Genomic DNA, 16,440 nt, shown 5'->3' on the forward strand with positions numbered 1-16,440 from the left:
TGATGGTGTCATTGGTGGTACAATTTTTCCAAAAGGAGCCGTCAATTGGCTTGGTGTATCCTCCTCCCTTCTGCTTGTGATGGTCATTCAGCTAAAATTTGGGGGCCAACAGAGGTGAGGCAAAGAACCTCACCCCCCCACTAGTACAAAGGCCTATCCACAGGTGTGACTGTATGCTGGACCGGTAGTCAATGACGGGTAAGATCCAATTGCAATGGTACCAACATAAGACAGGAGGCTGACGCCTAGAGGTCAGCTCATCCGATGACGGGTAAGGACCATATGTAGTATTGGACAACCTAAGACAGGCACGGTCCCTAAGCTACATGCTTGTTGTTTAATTAAACAGAGAGGGGGAGATGTTGAGAGCCACAGCCGAAGAGGCCCCAGCAAACTTCCAGCTGATTGGCTCCTCTGTGGTGATGCTCATTGGGCTGTTTCCCCGCCCTTTCAGACCACGCAGCTGCTCATTGGGGGACTCTTTTGGCTCCACCCATGCAACCCAACCAATCGGGCTCAAGAGCGGTTGAGAGGTTGGCCCGGAGAGCCAGTGGTAGCAGTTGGGCTCTGAGGGAATTCCTGAAGAGCTCGTGTGGTGTGGCATGTGTGTTCTAAAAATAAAGTTCGTTTCTGCTTGACAAGTGGCTCGTGAATTGTGCCCAGCCAGACTGTGACATTAAGTAAGGGGAAGAAGGAGTAATTCAGTTTGGTGGAAAGAGAGTACTTGGAAATATATCTAGAACCATGTTTTATAGTACTATCACAAAGAGTCTTGAATATTTTGGAATATCTATCATGCCAGAGAAAATTGAATGCCCATGATATTGTATAATAATAAAGCAACAGGAGAATTATGGAAAAGGTGTATTTGTACCTTTCTACTTTGATAATATTATTCCAGATCCCATTTTATCAAGATACATGCAATTGTCCAATTTGAATGTTTTGAAGAACATTTCTTATTCAGATTGGATCAGCCCTAATCCTGTGCCTGTCCCTCCTAGGGACTGATTCCACATTCTCTCAGACAAGTAAGATAGCTGAGTGCTACATTATGATAGAAAGAGGGAGAAAGAGGCTACAATGGGACATTTGACCAATAATCACCAAAAAGCAGCCCAAAGGCTTTTTACAAATCTTGATGATATGAACTATAAATCTGTGGTCCTTAAGACATGAAGTAAAATTTTGTTCACATTAACCTTTCTTCCAAAGGCTAACTTTGGGCTAAGCCTATTTACCCAAAAGATCCAGTGGGCCTTCTTTAATTTAATAGTTTGTGTTTTTTAACTTATCATATTTCCCTTACTACCTTAACTACTCTGCCTGGTAAGTATCTCCTAGTTCTAAACCTAGCCCACATTAGGGTTGCTGAATAAGTGCTTTGTCTAAAAGGGAACAAATAAAAAGGATTTTGAAATAGACTTATGAGAAAAGGAAGATGCACTTGAGCAGTTTGTTGCCTCTTCAATTAGGCAAAAGGATTTCATCATTTCTAACATAACTAAATTCAGTATCAGAGATTAAACATAGAATAAATGAATTTTGAATGTGCAATAGATAATGTAATAGGTCCATTGATGATCTTCCAAAACATTAAAAGGGAAAATATATAAGCATTTACTTTACAATTTTAATTTTTCCTTCATTTTTAGAATGATGGTTAACTAAGTTAATTAGTAATTAATACATCGTGCTACAAGAGCAGGATTGCTTTGTGTCAAATGAACTGGCCAAATTCTCATCTTGCATCAATATTTATTTACTGAGCACCCATGATACACAAGGTCCTATGTCAGTGGCAAATGCTGACAAGTAAACAGCTAGTTTAACTAGAAATAACACATTGAAGACCACAAACAGCACTGAGAAGAGAAACTGTATTCTGACCAAGAAGATCAAGGAAAAATGGGATTTGAGCTGGACTGTGAAGGATGAATGGGATTTCAACTGGGATAAGAGGAGGATGGAAGAAAGTACTCCAGGATAATAAAGGACCCCAAGGAGAGGGAAGGGGGTGTGAAATCATCTGCCCTGGTCTGTGGACAGATGGTTAGTTAACTCACAAGTGTGACGGGTACAGTAACAGGAAGAGATGTTGTCAAAAGAGATGAGGCTCAAGCTATCCAGATGGGACCAGGTGCCATAAGGCCTTGTATACCTGAGAGATAGAAGTTAGATTTTCTTCAGCAAGCAATGGTTTTTAGGGGAAAAAATGTAGGATTTTCCCCCATCATTCTATAGCTTACTTCTCAGGTCTATATATATTTAAGCATGCTACTGTGTTTTGCATGCTCTTGACAAACTCTTTCGTATCACTTTATGTTAAAATTCATACGCCCATGTTAAGAGAACTCCATGCTCCCTGATTGAACTCAACAGAAATGGATTTTTATCATTCACATTCACATCAGTCTTGTCTTTATGATTTGTGTTAAAATGACCTAATAGTCCTGAAAAATTTGAAAGTCACATTTCTGACAGTAATCTAACCTGGTACTACTATTGTAATATGACCCTAAAGAGAATCTTCAACAATACCAAAGGGGTACCTTTCTTTATTATCCTTTATAGGCAGAAGTTTTTAAGTGGCCATAATTGCTACAAGAATACTCTACATTGGCTACAAGGATTTATCCTATTGACCAAGTCTTATCCTGAGCCACTTTCAATCTCCCTTCTGAGTTTAGAAATCAATCAGAAATGGGGTACAGTTTCAAATCCTTTCTTCAATTGTTATAAAACTGCTCTATAAGCAAAGATGTTTTCTTAGAAATAGCCTCACAATCCTTATCTCTTTTTTATCAATATGAACATGTGTTTTCAAATGGACCTAACTCTAACTGGGTCCAACCAGCCCATAATGTCAGTCAATCTTGTTCTTCATCAGTCTCTCCAACATTTGTCTACACACCTAAAAGCAGAATTTTAGACTGATACCTTCCCAAGTTCTTCCTCATTACATTAAAAAACTATTTCTAGAATGCTGAGAGTACTTTGCCAAAAGCTTCCTATTTCACTTGCTATGTGCTTCAAAATCTCATCTTCCCTGATTCATGACCCAGTAGTTTATCAATTTTATTATTTTCTGTGATATCTTACTTTAACAGCTTACCTTTCCATTTTCTCTCACTCTTCCTTCCTTTCACATTGCCTGTGAGCCTCTGAAAACATCTTCGTACATGTGAAATATCTATTTTACTTAGTATTTCTATGTTAATTCAAGATTTCATTTACATCCCTAATGAGCTACCACATTAATATTTCTGCCTATAACAAACCTTCACTGACCTTCTGTTTCTGGTTTTCTCTGTTTTCCTTTCATACAGTTTATCCAGCATCCCATCAAACAGAAATTTCTAGGAAACAAGTCTTCTGCACATGTACTCAATGCAAATGTGCTCATAATAATAAATCATAGAGAACTGAGAGGTTCTGAAGTACCTCAGAAGAAAGACTCACTTATGTTCCTGAAATTTCTACAGTGAACTGAATTTTATTGTGATTATTTTCTTTGAAAGCCAGTCATCCATTAGCTACGCAGATTCAACATTGAAGCTGGTTTGCACAACTTCCTTTGGGAGCAATTGTTTTTTCAGACTGGAGATAAGGCCTGGGTGACCTGTGTACTCCTATGTCCCACGCAGATTTCTGCTTTGTTGTGAAAGCTTCTAAACACTGAAGTGCATATTCTATTAGGAAGGTATATTCATGGGTTTTCTCATCAGGAAACTTCGGAGCACAATAATAAGCTCATCTCTTTTTTAAATGTAGGTTAGAGAGATACACTGAACCGTGTCTGCAAGAAACAGAAAACAGTTGTAGCCTGGGAGGGTTGGAGCTGTAGTAGTGTTTGGAGGGTTTCTTACAAACACAGAGAAGGGGTGATCGCCCAGCCTGAGACATCAGAGTTGACTTCTAGGACTTGAAAGAGAAGGAGAAAGAACACTATGTTGCCGTAAACTATAAAGTCATTAAAGAGTTGTCCTATGTGGTCTGAAAATAAACGCTGGACAGGAGAAGATTAATTTACTTCTGTAGACAACAGAAGGACACTAAGGAGTGTGACAACACACATTACCTCCTGAAATGTTGGAGAATTTCAAGCACTAGCTTGAACTACCACTACCTTACACTAGCTTTAGAATATTCTCCAGAATGACTATTCTTGTGGTAGAGATGATCGCTTCAGGATACTAAAGCGATGAGCCATTAAAATCCCAAGACAACCCCTTGACTCTGATTTCCCACTTATATAATTAACATTTTTTTAAAAAGGCTCTCCAAATATCTTTTATTTCAGAATGGAAGTGAGACTTCAGACACAAATATTTTACTACTCTTTAGTAGAATAGTCAGTGGAGGAAGGCGGGGGCAGGTTGGGTAGAGGAGAAGGTGTTTCTATTCCATTTAACTGATGTACCTTGGCCCAGGGGCTCACTCTCAACCTTCCCTGACCATTGATGAGTAAGACAAAGGAAGTGCACGTGTCATATGTATGTTACCCACTCTTTCTTCAGTCATGAACAAGGGAGCCATAAGCCCACAAGGAACACCCATCCTGGGCTGTTCTTCCTGCCCTCAGGTGTAAGAGAAAGCCCTGCAGTAAGGTGCTGCAAAAGTTTCTGGTCCACCTGTGAGGACTGCAGAAGCCTGTCTACTTGGGAAGCTCAATAACATGAATATTGTTATTGGCATATACCTAGCCAAATTCTCCGGTATGATTTCATAAGTTTTCTTTTTTTTCATTAGTTACACATGACAGCACAGTGATCTTGACATATCATACATTTGAAACCAATGGGGTACAATTACTCCTTTTTCTGAGTGTACAGGTTGCTCATGTTGATGTTTCAGTCTCCACATGCTTAATTTGTATATCTCCCTCTCATTTGGTTCTGAACACAAGTGGGGGAAACAAGGGTACCATATTTAGACTCTCCTCAAACTGCAACAGTTCTCATAATAAGCTGATAACTTGGTATTTTCCATAAAAGACCTGTCATCCACAAGAGTTTTTACTGTGAATCAGTCCCCAGCAGCCTGATCACTTTAGGCATCCTGCTAGGTCCAAGTTTCTGAGACTACAACACAGAGCATCTGACCTCAAATACATGGAAAACAAATAGAAGTCCAGTCTGCAATGAGAAAGAAGTATGGAGCTGACCTGTTGGAGAAGCAGAAAGGAGACAAGAGAGAGTACTATTAGCACTCTAGCTCCTGGACAAATTACTTCCTAAAACTCAGCCACCTTTGCTTGCCCTTAGGTTCTGAGACACACTAGCAAAGCATAATTATAATTTTTTGGTTGTTTTTACTAATTTTAGTAAAAAGCACAACTAACTTCACAAGGATCCAACTAGGGCAGTTACACTGGACCCCTCATTCAGAAGGGCCTCACACATGGGGTTTAATGCTTTATGGTCACCATATCAAAGTTCTTAAGAGTTTCACATTTGAATTTGTTTTGTAAGTGGGACACCAGAACATGCACTGGGAGTCTAATTTCAGCTCACATGCAGTTTCACCTCCCCATGTCTCCCTGCCTCACCATCCCTACCCAAATGCCTTATTAGGGTCATGTGTTCACACTCTGGAAGGGATGGGATTGAGCATGCATGCTCCAATATTTACAGGCAGAGCATGATGGCTGCATCCCCAATACTGTATGCAATGCCCTGGTGTATTACACAGGTGAGCCAGGGAACTGGTGCAGAGAACACAATGCTCTTGTAGGTCTCCCATCTGCTGTGGATTATGGTGAAAGGTTATCAAAAAGGGGAAACACCTGACTCAACTCCCCTGCTTCAGGTCAGGACACAATGCATCTATCAGGGGGTTGGAAAACCCAGCAGTGTGAATGTGCCAAGTTGTAAGGGGAGGCTGATGGTCCTATAAAGGTTGGCATTCACCTCAAGAGTATCTGCAGCCCAAGGAAGCAGCATTCAATAGCAAGTACCAGCCACCATGATAGAACAAGAGAGACTAAAAAAAAAATAATAATAAAGTAAAAGCTTTATATTATAGGACCTTTAAACATCAAGTTTTTTTTCCTACTTTTTGAACAAGAACTTCACACTTTCATTTTTCTCTGGGCTCTGCAAATTGCATAGCTAGTCATGCCAGCAGATTTTTATCACTTGCAACCAAAGGAATGCTAACTAATACATATGTTTTTCATATGGCTTTATATTTTGAGCAATTCTTTATAAATCTTTTTCACATGAGATAATTCCATTTTATAAATTCTTTTATTTGGCTGGAAGCATTTGCTCAAATCTTTCTCCAGTACCAAATCCTGAAATCTCCAGGGCCCTTGTCTTACTTGCCTTTTGCTTGTTTGGTGTCTGGAACTCTGTTACAGACACAGAATTTACACTCACTGTGTGTTTACAAAATAAATGTCAATATTACCAGTCATTAAGACAAGAATGCTTCCAAGGATCACCATGCCTTATCTAGACTTAATGACAGATAAGAGAGAAGACTTAGTTTATCAGATACATATTGACAACTGCCTCTTTAAAGCCTGATTTCCATTTCAGCATTAATGCAGGACTGGGAAAGCAGATAAACACTATTCAGGAGATAACCTTAACCCTCAAGTCAGGTTATGCTAATCTTATTTGAAACCATTTGCAAGTAATTTGTCTATTTCACCCCAAATGCCACAATATTTAGCAATACAAGTTGCATGGTTTCAGAAGTACTTTAAACTGTCAAACATGAGAGCAAAATATTATTTTGAAAAATAATACATCATTGCACCCTCTTTTCACTGTTTTTTTTTTTAATTTTCATTATCTAGTTAGGAAGTAGGCAGGGAGGCAGGGTGAAAGGGAGGCAGGGTGAAAGGGAGGCAGGGTGAAAGGGAGGCAGGGAGGGAGGGAGGCAGGGAGGGAGGGAGGGAAAGAGAGAAATGAGCAACAAGCAGAGAAGAAGAGGAAGAAGAGAAAAGGAAAGGAGATGGGAAGGAAAAAGAGAAGGAAAAGAGGAGGAAAGGAAAGATGAGAGAAGCTAAAATCATTCCTACTTGCTGGGTTCAGTCTGTCTTTTTCAAGATTTTCCTTTGAGAGAGGATAATGCTATCACCCTCCCAGGGTTATGGTGGAAACTAAATGGAACGCAACCAGCAAGGTATCTTACGTGTACTTAGTAGCAATAGTTAAAGCATCATGGTACTTTCCATCCCTATAAAGTGAAAACTCCTTTATATGGGCATCAGCCACCAGGAAAGACAATCTGAGATCACTCACCCCAATTAGTATTGTTTGGGAAACTGCTGCCACGCGTTATGCTTGTTAACATATGCTTGTTCACAGTGCATATTCCCATCTAGATTGACTCAAGTCTATGAGTATCATGTCTAAAAAGGTTTTTGTGCATTTAACATTTTAAAAAGAGAATTAGCTAATGTGAATTGAGCTGCTATAAACATTGATGTGGCTGCATTACTATAGTATGATGACTTTAAATCCTTTGGGTATAGACTGAGGAGAGGGTAGCTGGGTCAAATGGTGGTTCCATTCCAAGTTTTTTAAGGAATCTCCATGCTGCTCTCCAGAGTAGTTGCACCAATTTCAGTCCCACCACCAATGTAGGAGTGTGCTTTCCCCCCACACATCCTCACCAACATTTATTGTTGTCTATATTCTTGATAACTGCCATTCTGACTGGAGTGAGATGAAATCTTAGAATAATTTTGATTCGCATTTCTCTAATTATGAGAGATGTTGAACATTTTTTTCATATATTTGTTGATCAGATGTATATCTTCTTCTGAGAAGTGTCTGTTCAACTTCTTAGCCTATTTATTGATTGGGTTGCTTGTTTATTTGGAGTTTTTTGAATTCTTTATATAACCTGGAGATTAGTGCTCTATCTGACATGTGTGTGGTAAAAATTTGCTCCCAAAACGTAGGCTATCTCTTCACCTCATTGATTCTTTCTTTCGCTGAGAGAAAGCTTTTTTAGTTTGAGTACATCCCATTTATTAATACTTGATTTTATTTCTTGTGCTTTAGGAGTCTTGTTAAGGAAGTTGGGGCCTAATCCAACGTGATAATGATTTGGGCCTACTTTTTCTTCTATGAGGCAAAGCATCTATGGACTAATTCCTAGGTCCTTGATCCACTTTGAGTTGAGTTTTGTGCATGGCGAGAGAGAGGGGTTTATTTTCATTTTGCTGCATATGGATTTCCAGTTGTTCTAGGACTATTTGCTGAAGAGGCTATATTTTCTCCAATGTATGTTTTTGGCGCTTCTGTCTAGTATGAGTTAACTGTATTTATGTGGGTTTGTCTCTGTCTTCTATTCTGTACCAAAGGTCTACATGTCTATTTTGGTGACAGTACCATGCTATTTTGTTACTATAGCTTTGTAGTATAGTTTAAGGTCTGGTATAGCAACTCAATTCACAATAGCTAAATTGTGGAAGCAACCTAGATGCCCTTCAATATATGAATGAATAAAAAAAAACTGTGGTATATATACAGCATTAAAAGAGAATAAAATTATGGCATTTGCAGGTAAATGGATGGAGTTGGAGAATATCATGTGAAGCAAAGTAGGCAATCCCCAAAACCCAAAGGCTGAATGTTCTCTCTGATAAGTGGATGCCGTGGGGGGGGGGGGGGGATGGGAAAAATGGAGGAATTTTGGGCAAAGGGGAGGAACAGGAGGGGAGAGGGGAGGGGGGCCAGGAAGGATGGTAGAATGAGATGGATATCATTATCCTAGGTACATGTATGACTGCACATATAGTGTGACACTACATCATGTACAACCAGAAAATCAAAAAGTTGTGCTACAATTATGTACAATGAATCATAATGCAATATGCTATCATATATACCTAATTAAAATAAATAAATAATTTTTTTAAAAAACTCTTAATAAAAAGAATTAGTTCAAGCTATCAGGCTATCCTTGCCCAATACCTACTGTAAATGTTTCAGTTATTGTGTAGGTGGCAAAGTTAATATCATTTTTACTTTGTATAACTTTCAATAATTTAAAACACATCAGTTTACATTCTGTCAGTAATTTCTTGCAATAACATTATTGGATATGCAAAGTGATATTAAACCAATTTTAATATGTAAAAATATGAAAGCCACAACTCACCAGTAATGAAAGCATGTCTAAACCCCAGATTTCCAAGCTCTTTATCCATTCCTTTGACCCCCACCACACTGCTTCCCCAGGCAATATTTATAAAACAGAATTCTCCCTCTTATCAAGGCCAGCATGATTGGCCATGAGAATTGCTATAAGAAAATTCTTGTCCTTAATTCATAACTTTCAAGGGAAAATATGTTTCCTCTCAGAGTCTGTTGACTCCAGGAACATTATTTGAGCTCATATTTTCAGAGCTGGACTTTCAAATTCCACAAGGTGAAGCTACCACTTATCACAGTGGCAAGAGAGGACATGGAAAAATAAACCCACTGAACAAGGGCAATTAATATTATTTTATGAGGTAACATAATTCTGAGGGGGAAAATAGCATTAAAATCAAATGCCCATGTTGCTCCTTTGATTTACACCTTTGGTATTCAGGTATCCACAGTGGATTTGTTCATCTGTGGGACTGTATTCATGTTTTTGTGGTTTAGTTTTGCTTTAGAAATATCTTCAATATTCTTTTTAAAAAAAACTTAGCATTTGTTTACTTGCCTCATGGAACTTTTTTAAAAGCACACAAATATTTCATGTATAAATTCCCATTAGTAGAGATGCAAATAATATAGAATTCATAACAATAAGTGAATGCTCTTTTTTTCACATACCTATTAGTAATAAGGTGAATAGTTTGCCTGTTTCTAGTCTACATACTTATATAAATATGTGTACAGATACTTATAAATATGCAATGATACTGAATGTATTATACTGTTTTGTTTTATTTATTTTTCCTTACTTTTTTCTCAAAAATATATCTTGGGGATCTTTCGGTCTGCATGTATATGTATTTGGGTGTGGTATCTATGTGTGTGTGTGTGTGTACACCTGTGTGTACATAATACATGTGCTTGGAGTTTGAAACCACACATCCTATTTCATCAGTGAATACGCCAAAGTAAATACAAACATTCCATTAATGATGGATATTCTGGTTGTTTCTGATTTTCAGTGAATGAAACAATGCTGCAATAACATCACTGTATGTTAATTTCCTCCTCCTGTGAGTTTATACTTTTCTACAATACATTCAAGAGGTAAAGTTGACAGAATCAAAAAAAAAAATGCCTACTTTGTCAAACTGTTGCCCAAAAAGTTTCATCAATGACTCTCTCAATCATGCATGAAGCTATTGTTTTTACCACACAGTCACCAACACAGACTATAATCTTTTAAAATTCTCCTCCAATCCAATGCATGAATAGGATGATTTAGTCATTGTAAAGAATTTCCTTCGCATTAGCAACATGACATCTCTTCAGAGGAATACTAATAATGTGCCATTGCCTTTGACATAGTTACTTAACCTCTTGGTGTCTGAATTTTATTACCTCTAAAATGAGGATAAGGAATAATGCCTACTTCATATGGCATCTCCTGGTTTTCTATTTGTGTTCTTCTTTTTCAAATGATGTTTTTGTCACTTAACACACACTTAATGAGCACCGACAGTGTTCCCAGGCACATTCTAGGTGTGGGGATTATGTGAGGGAACAAGATCAAGTGGTCACTCTCATGGAGCTTATGTACGTACATCGTGGTGGGGTGGCAGATAATATAGAGATGCAAACGGATAACATTGTTTCAGGCTGTTTATGATAAAAAAAATCAAGCAAGGTTTGGGCTAAGAAACTAAGTATACTGTGGTATATATGGTAGTCAAAAAATATTTCTGTGATGGGGAAATGTGGTAGAGGCATGAAGGAGGTGAACTTCAATGCTGAGAGGGGACAGCAATATTCACAGAATATTGGAGAATTAATGTGCTGATGCAGAGAGAATGGGGGTGAGGACAAAGACAGATGGTAGCTAAGAGGAGCCAGGGACAAGATCCTGAGTGCCTCATAAGACAGGAGGAGGAATTTTAATTTTATTTAAATACAGAGGAAAGCCAGAGCACTGGCCTCTGAATTGCTAAATTGTAAGTTAAAAAGAAAATTAAATGCTAAGTTTCCTATTCAAGCAGATGCCTCCCGAACAACGTCCACTTGCCCTTATAGCAGCTCACAACAAAGAAAAGCCCATATTCAGCAATCAGAGTTTCTCTCACAAGCACAGATTCTAAAAAGCAAAGCTAAACAGAGTCATCAAGTTGTGGAATCGTGTCCCTGACCTACACCCACAACCCAAAAGCAACCCTGAGGTATTTTTCTTGTTCTTTCCTGCACTGCCCTTTGCTAGCTGATGGACCAGGAGCAGGAACTCTAGCAGTGTTCAGCCACCGAAGTGGAAAAGAAGATTCGCTGCATGAACACCAAGATCAGGCAGGGTGGCACACAACTCGCCTTATTATGGAAAGCCTACCTTTGCAGATGGTCCCGTTGCCCACGTAGCCTGGTTTGCAGGTACAGCTGTGTCCCTGGACCGTGTTGGTGCAGATGGCATTCTCGTCACAGTTGTGCTGTCCGCTTCCACATTCATCGTGCTCTGTCAGTGGGTAGAAGAGAAAGAGACACCTTTTCTTAGGCTGGAATTACTGGTATTAGAATTTAGCTGGAACTCACCACCAAAAATGACAGTGACTACCATGAGTGGGGAACCTTATTATGTACCTGTTTCCACATCTGATATGTTTGAAGTCTCAGTGACTCTGAAAGATGGATGCTATTATCCCCAATTTGAGGATAAAGAAAAACAGTATCAGAGCAGTCACACGAAGTCACACAATTGGGAAGCAGTAGTCTAAGGCCACAGCTTCCTTCACCTTCTGCAAAGGTTTCCACAGATGCTCCAAGGCAGGGGTTCTCAGCAGGTGGCGATTTTGCACAGCTCCTCTGGAAACAGTTGATGACAAGATTTTGGGCTACCTTATTGAGGAGTGCTACTGAAATCTAGTAGCTAGAGAATAGAGATGCCGATGAGCATCTTACGAAGAACAGGAGAACCCACACAACAAAGAAGTAACCAGTCCAAATATCAACAGTGCCACAGTTGGGACATCTTCCTCCCAATTTACCATGATAAATTGCCTGGCTTCTTTAGAACAAAGAGGGTCAAACTGAAGAGGAAAAAGGCCCAGCCAATATACTGTATGTACCAAAGGACATTTACCAACAGGTCTCTTAAAAGGAGTAATTCTTCTCACAGGGGATGTTGGTGAACACAAATGGTGCTGAGTAAGAAAGGGATTTACTCTCAGGACTCATCAATTCTAATTCTCCGTAGGGTGCATAATCTAACCTCAGAGTAGTTTCCTGATATGTGGTGATATTGTTATATATAGTCAAATAGCTGCAGCATCCTTAATCCATAATGGAGGGAAATGAATCCGACTACAAATGGACTAAAGCAGTTCAAGTCAGACCCAGATATCATGGCTGACAATCCTTTCCTCTTGTAGCCAAAAAGTTTATAGAGTTATCCAATTGATTTCTATAAATAAACAATATGGGAAAGTTAACACTCTTTAATATATATCAGTGTAACTTTTTAGAAACATGAAGAAGAAAACTCTGGTAAAGCCATCAAATTTACAAAAGGTTATAAAACAGGAATAAAAATTTCAGCTAGAAACATCAAAGAAATACCACTAATCAAACAAAACTTAAAATTGAGCATAGTTTTGATAAGTGAACTGTTAAATCAATATACTAATCAGTTGAAATATCCATTTTCATTAAATTTTTTACTTTAAATTTCCTAATGGGATCTAATAATGAAAAAGATTAAATCTCAAAAAATAGAGCTGTTTTAGTAACTGATACACAAATGAGGTAAAGCACACACCTGCATCTGACTTGATTTGATACCTAAGATTTTCCAAAAAATATTTTTCCTTTAGGCTTCAAGACCAACCCAAACCATCATTGAGAAATGTGCACAGGTTAGAAAGCAGTGAGAAGGGAAGGGAAGATTTATAAGGACACACTTCCAGCCTGTCTAAAGCCATCTCCAGCATGCCCCAGAAGTAGTATAAACCTGTAGATGTCAAATCCAACGTACCGACCTATCAGGCACCTAGTACGCACAGGTAAAAACCAGAAAATTTAGATGGACAAAAAAATGTAGGGACATAGGCTTAGAATCCAAAGTTTACAGTCTCCTTATTTAAATTCTTTTCATAAGCAATTATTAGGGTCTATACTGAGAGAAGTAGATAAGATCTTTGATCATATAAACTTGTTAATAGGGGCCATCACACATCAATATGTAACTAAATAGGAACACAAGAGAGAAGTGATGAGTTTTAAGTAGGTGACTTCATATTTTGTCATTCAAACAGGATGTATTTTAAAGAGAAAGAGTGTTCTATTAGTAAAGACACTAGGATAATAGGCATAATTCAGAATAACCTAGGCAAACCAGCATGTGTGGTTATGCTAGATAAGAAGAATAGAGATAATCTGAGGCTGCCTCATCTTGAAAAACCAATTGAAATACTACCTGACAGATTTTTCTCTTCTCGTCATTAGAAGGCATTATTTCAACAGGTCTTTCAAGAATGGTCATGATTTTCTCAGCCAGAGTTGCTCAAGGGCACACAAGGCAGAAGAGCAGAGTGGAGAAAGACACAGTTTTATGTAACATTCAAAAGCCTGGTGCATCTTTGCCTACCTTCCCTTGACCCCTAGTCCTCTTTCTGATGAGGGAGCCTCACGGCTGTCCTGAAAATGATTTCAAGCCTACCTCTCTAGCTTTTTCATGCTGCTTCTCTGACCCAAAATACTCTCCCACAGGGTAGCTGGAATATGTGTGTCCCTGTCTGGCTTCAGATACCACTTCAAACTCACACTCTTGTCAAGGAGTCATCTACACACACCTTGAGACCAGGCAAACCTCACCCATCTTGGAGATTTATGAAATTTAATCTCTTTACCTTGTTGGCGGCAGTCATATCACAGTATGTTGTAGTATTTACAAGTTTTAACATTAATGTTTTAATGAACTCATGAACTTTTCAGAGAGAAATTGTGACATAGTTTCTGAAGCCCTCATTTTACCAATTAGTTTTTTATATAATGAGTGGTATTGAACCTAGAATTCCAAGCACTGGAATGAAAAAAAAAAATATATATATATATATATCTTTTTCCTCTCTATATCACTATATATATATATATATATATATATATATATATATATATATTGAATAAACTGAGACAAAAGGATGGTAAACAAGCTTTTCACATCACAAAATTTGTAGATAAGGGAGCTCAGATTTGTGAATCTACATACCAGGTGAATCACCACCTTGCTGAGCAGTTGTTGGAAGTAATTTGAATGTGGCTGAAACTAAACCAGTACATGTGGAAATGATTTCATCATGTCAAAAATGGAGGCTCTCTTCTGTGCTTGTTCCAAATTCTCACTGCAATCTCTTACATTCTTCCCAAGAATACAAAACTTGTTACTGAATGACAAAGACTACAAAACTTCCATATCTCAGTATCTTTCATCTCGCCCAAATTTGCAAAATGACTAGCACCTTCAAAACTGTTTGATGAAGATGGACAAAAAAGACATGATCTCCTTCTAAATATATCAAATTCCTTTCCAGCTGTTGGAAATGCTGCAAATGGTATAAGACAGGTGCTCATGAGAGTTAACATGGCACATAGGTTAAAAGCACAGACTCTGGAACCACCAGCCTTGGTTATATGGTGCATTTGACAATTACTAACTATGTGCACTACAGTAAGTTATTTAGTCTCTTTGTGTCTTAATTTCTTCATTGCAAAATATAAATAAACCTGATATTGTTGTGAGGAATTAAATTAGCTAATATAGGGAAAACACTCATAGTACATTGCTACTAGTAAGTGCTCCATAAAGGTAAGCTATTTTATTATCACCATTGTATTACTATTATTACCACCACCACCATCACTACAGCCTCCTCCACTAAATTACTCCTCCTCCTCCTCCTACTACTACTACTACTATTATTACTACTACCTACTACTACACAATTACTTCTGGGAAGACTTAATTGTCACATGATAGCAAAAATTGGTTGAGAAAACTTTGTCTTTCCTTAACAGGATGGTCGTTTCTGCAGAAAGACTGAACACATAGGCAGTTGAAGAAAATTAATTAGGGGCTAGGTTGTGGCTCAGTAGTAGAGTGCTTGCCTAGCACGTGTGAGGCCCTGAGTTTGATCCTCAGTACCACATAAAAATAAATAAATAAAATAAAGTTTAAAAAAAGAAAATTAAATTAGAATCTTTTTGAAAGTCCAAAGAAATATTAGCTTAGGGTCAATTATGGTCCCTAGGAAACAAGACTATAAATTGGGAATGTGAAGAATGTGAATTTAGGATTGTACAGCCTGAGTCTGGTTTTAGTATACCTGGAAGATCCAAACTCTCACATGGATAACGACTGTGGCAGCAAGCTGTCTCTCCAATACATATCCTTGCCCCCGCTAACATTTGAGCACTCATTAAGCACAGGCATTATCACATACTTCCTTTTTCTTGCCTTCTCCTTTCTATTCCATGGTATATGTCAGAAGGACTCTAACTTCTCCACATCTGTCACCGTGCACCATATAAACAGGATATATTTTAAAGAGAAAGAGTGTTCTATTAATAAAGATGCTAGGATAATAGACATAATTCAGAATAACCTAGGCAAACCAGCATGTGTGGTCATTGTCAATCAACATGTTGTTTTCCTTAGTGAACTAGTTAGGACCCAACCCCCACCAAACAGGTGCTGCATGTGTGGCTCTAAATGTCCCAGATGTGAGGTCTAGATAATCCCTCATGTATACATACCTTACAAAATTGTTGCAACTACCCCCACGTCATACTCTCCTTGTATTTGCATTCAGTTAACACTCTTCTATACCTGTTCACCCTCAGCAATCATCTCCTGTCAAGCACTAATCTGTTATCCACCCCTACAGTTTATCATTTAGAGAATGTTATATAAATGGAATTATACAGGAAGTCAATTTTGAGATTTCTGACTCTTTTCACTAAGCATAATGTCTTTGAGTTCAATACAAATTGTTCTATATGTTAATAGTCTGTTCCTTCTTATTCCATTGCTCAAGGTACTAAAATTTATTCAACCACTCACACAATGAAGGACATTTGAATTGCTTCCTGTATTTTGCTATTATGAATAAAGTTGCTGTGAACATCTGTGCACAGGTTTCAGTGTGAACATATGTTTTTAGTGTTCTGGGATAAATGCCCAAGAGTGTACTTGCAGGATCATCTGCTAAGCACATGTTTAGTTTTGTAAGAAAGTGCCAAACAAATTTCCAAAGTGGCTGTACTACTTTACATTGCCATCAACAATGTACAA

At 38.2% G+C, this 16,440-nt stretch overlaps 1 protein-coding gene across 3 annotated transcripts in view; it reads right to left on the reverse strand.

Moving 5' to 3' along the window:
- Nucleotides 1–16,440, reverse strand: part of Nell1 (neural EGFL like 1) — a 794,610-nt gene that overhangs the window by 301,241 nt on the left and 476,929 nt on the right. For all 3 annotated transcript variants that reach the window (XM_071617126.1, XM_071617125.1, XM_071617124.1), the window contains one exon: nt 11,488–11,610. In XM_071617126.1, coding sequence (XP_071473227.1) covers nt 11,488–11,610 — 123 coding nt within the window. The remainder of the gene's footprint in view (nt 1–11,487; nt 11,611–16,440) is intronic.

This window comes from Marmota flaviventris, chromosome 9, assembly GCF_047511675.1.
Source record: "Marmota flaviventris isolate mMarFla1 chromosome 9, mMarFla1.hap1, whole genome shotgun sequence".
NCBI classification, from domain to species: Eukaryota; Metazoa; Chordata; class Mammalia; order Rodentia; family Sciuridae; genus Marmota; species Marmota flaviventris.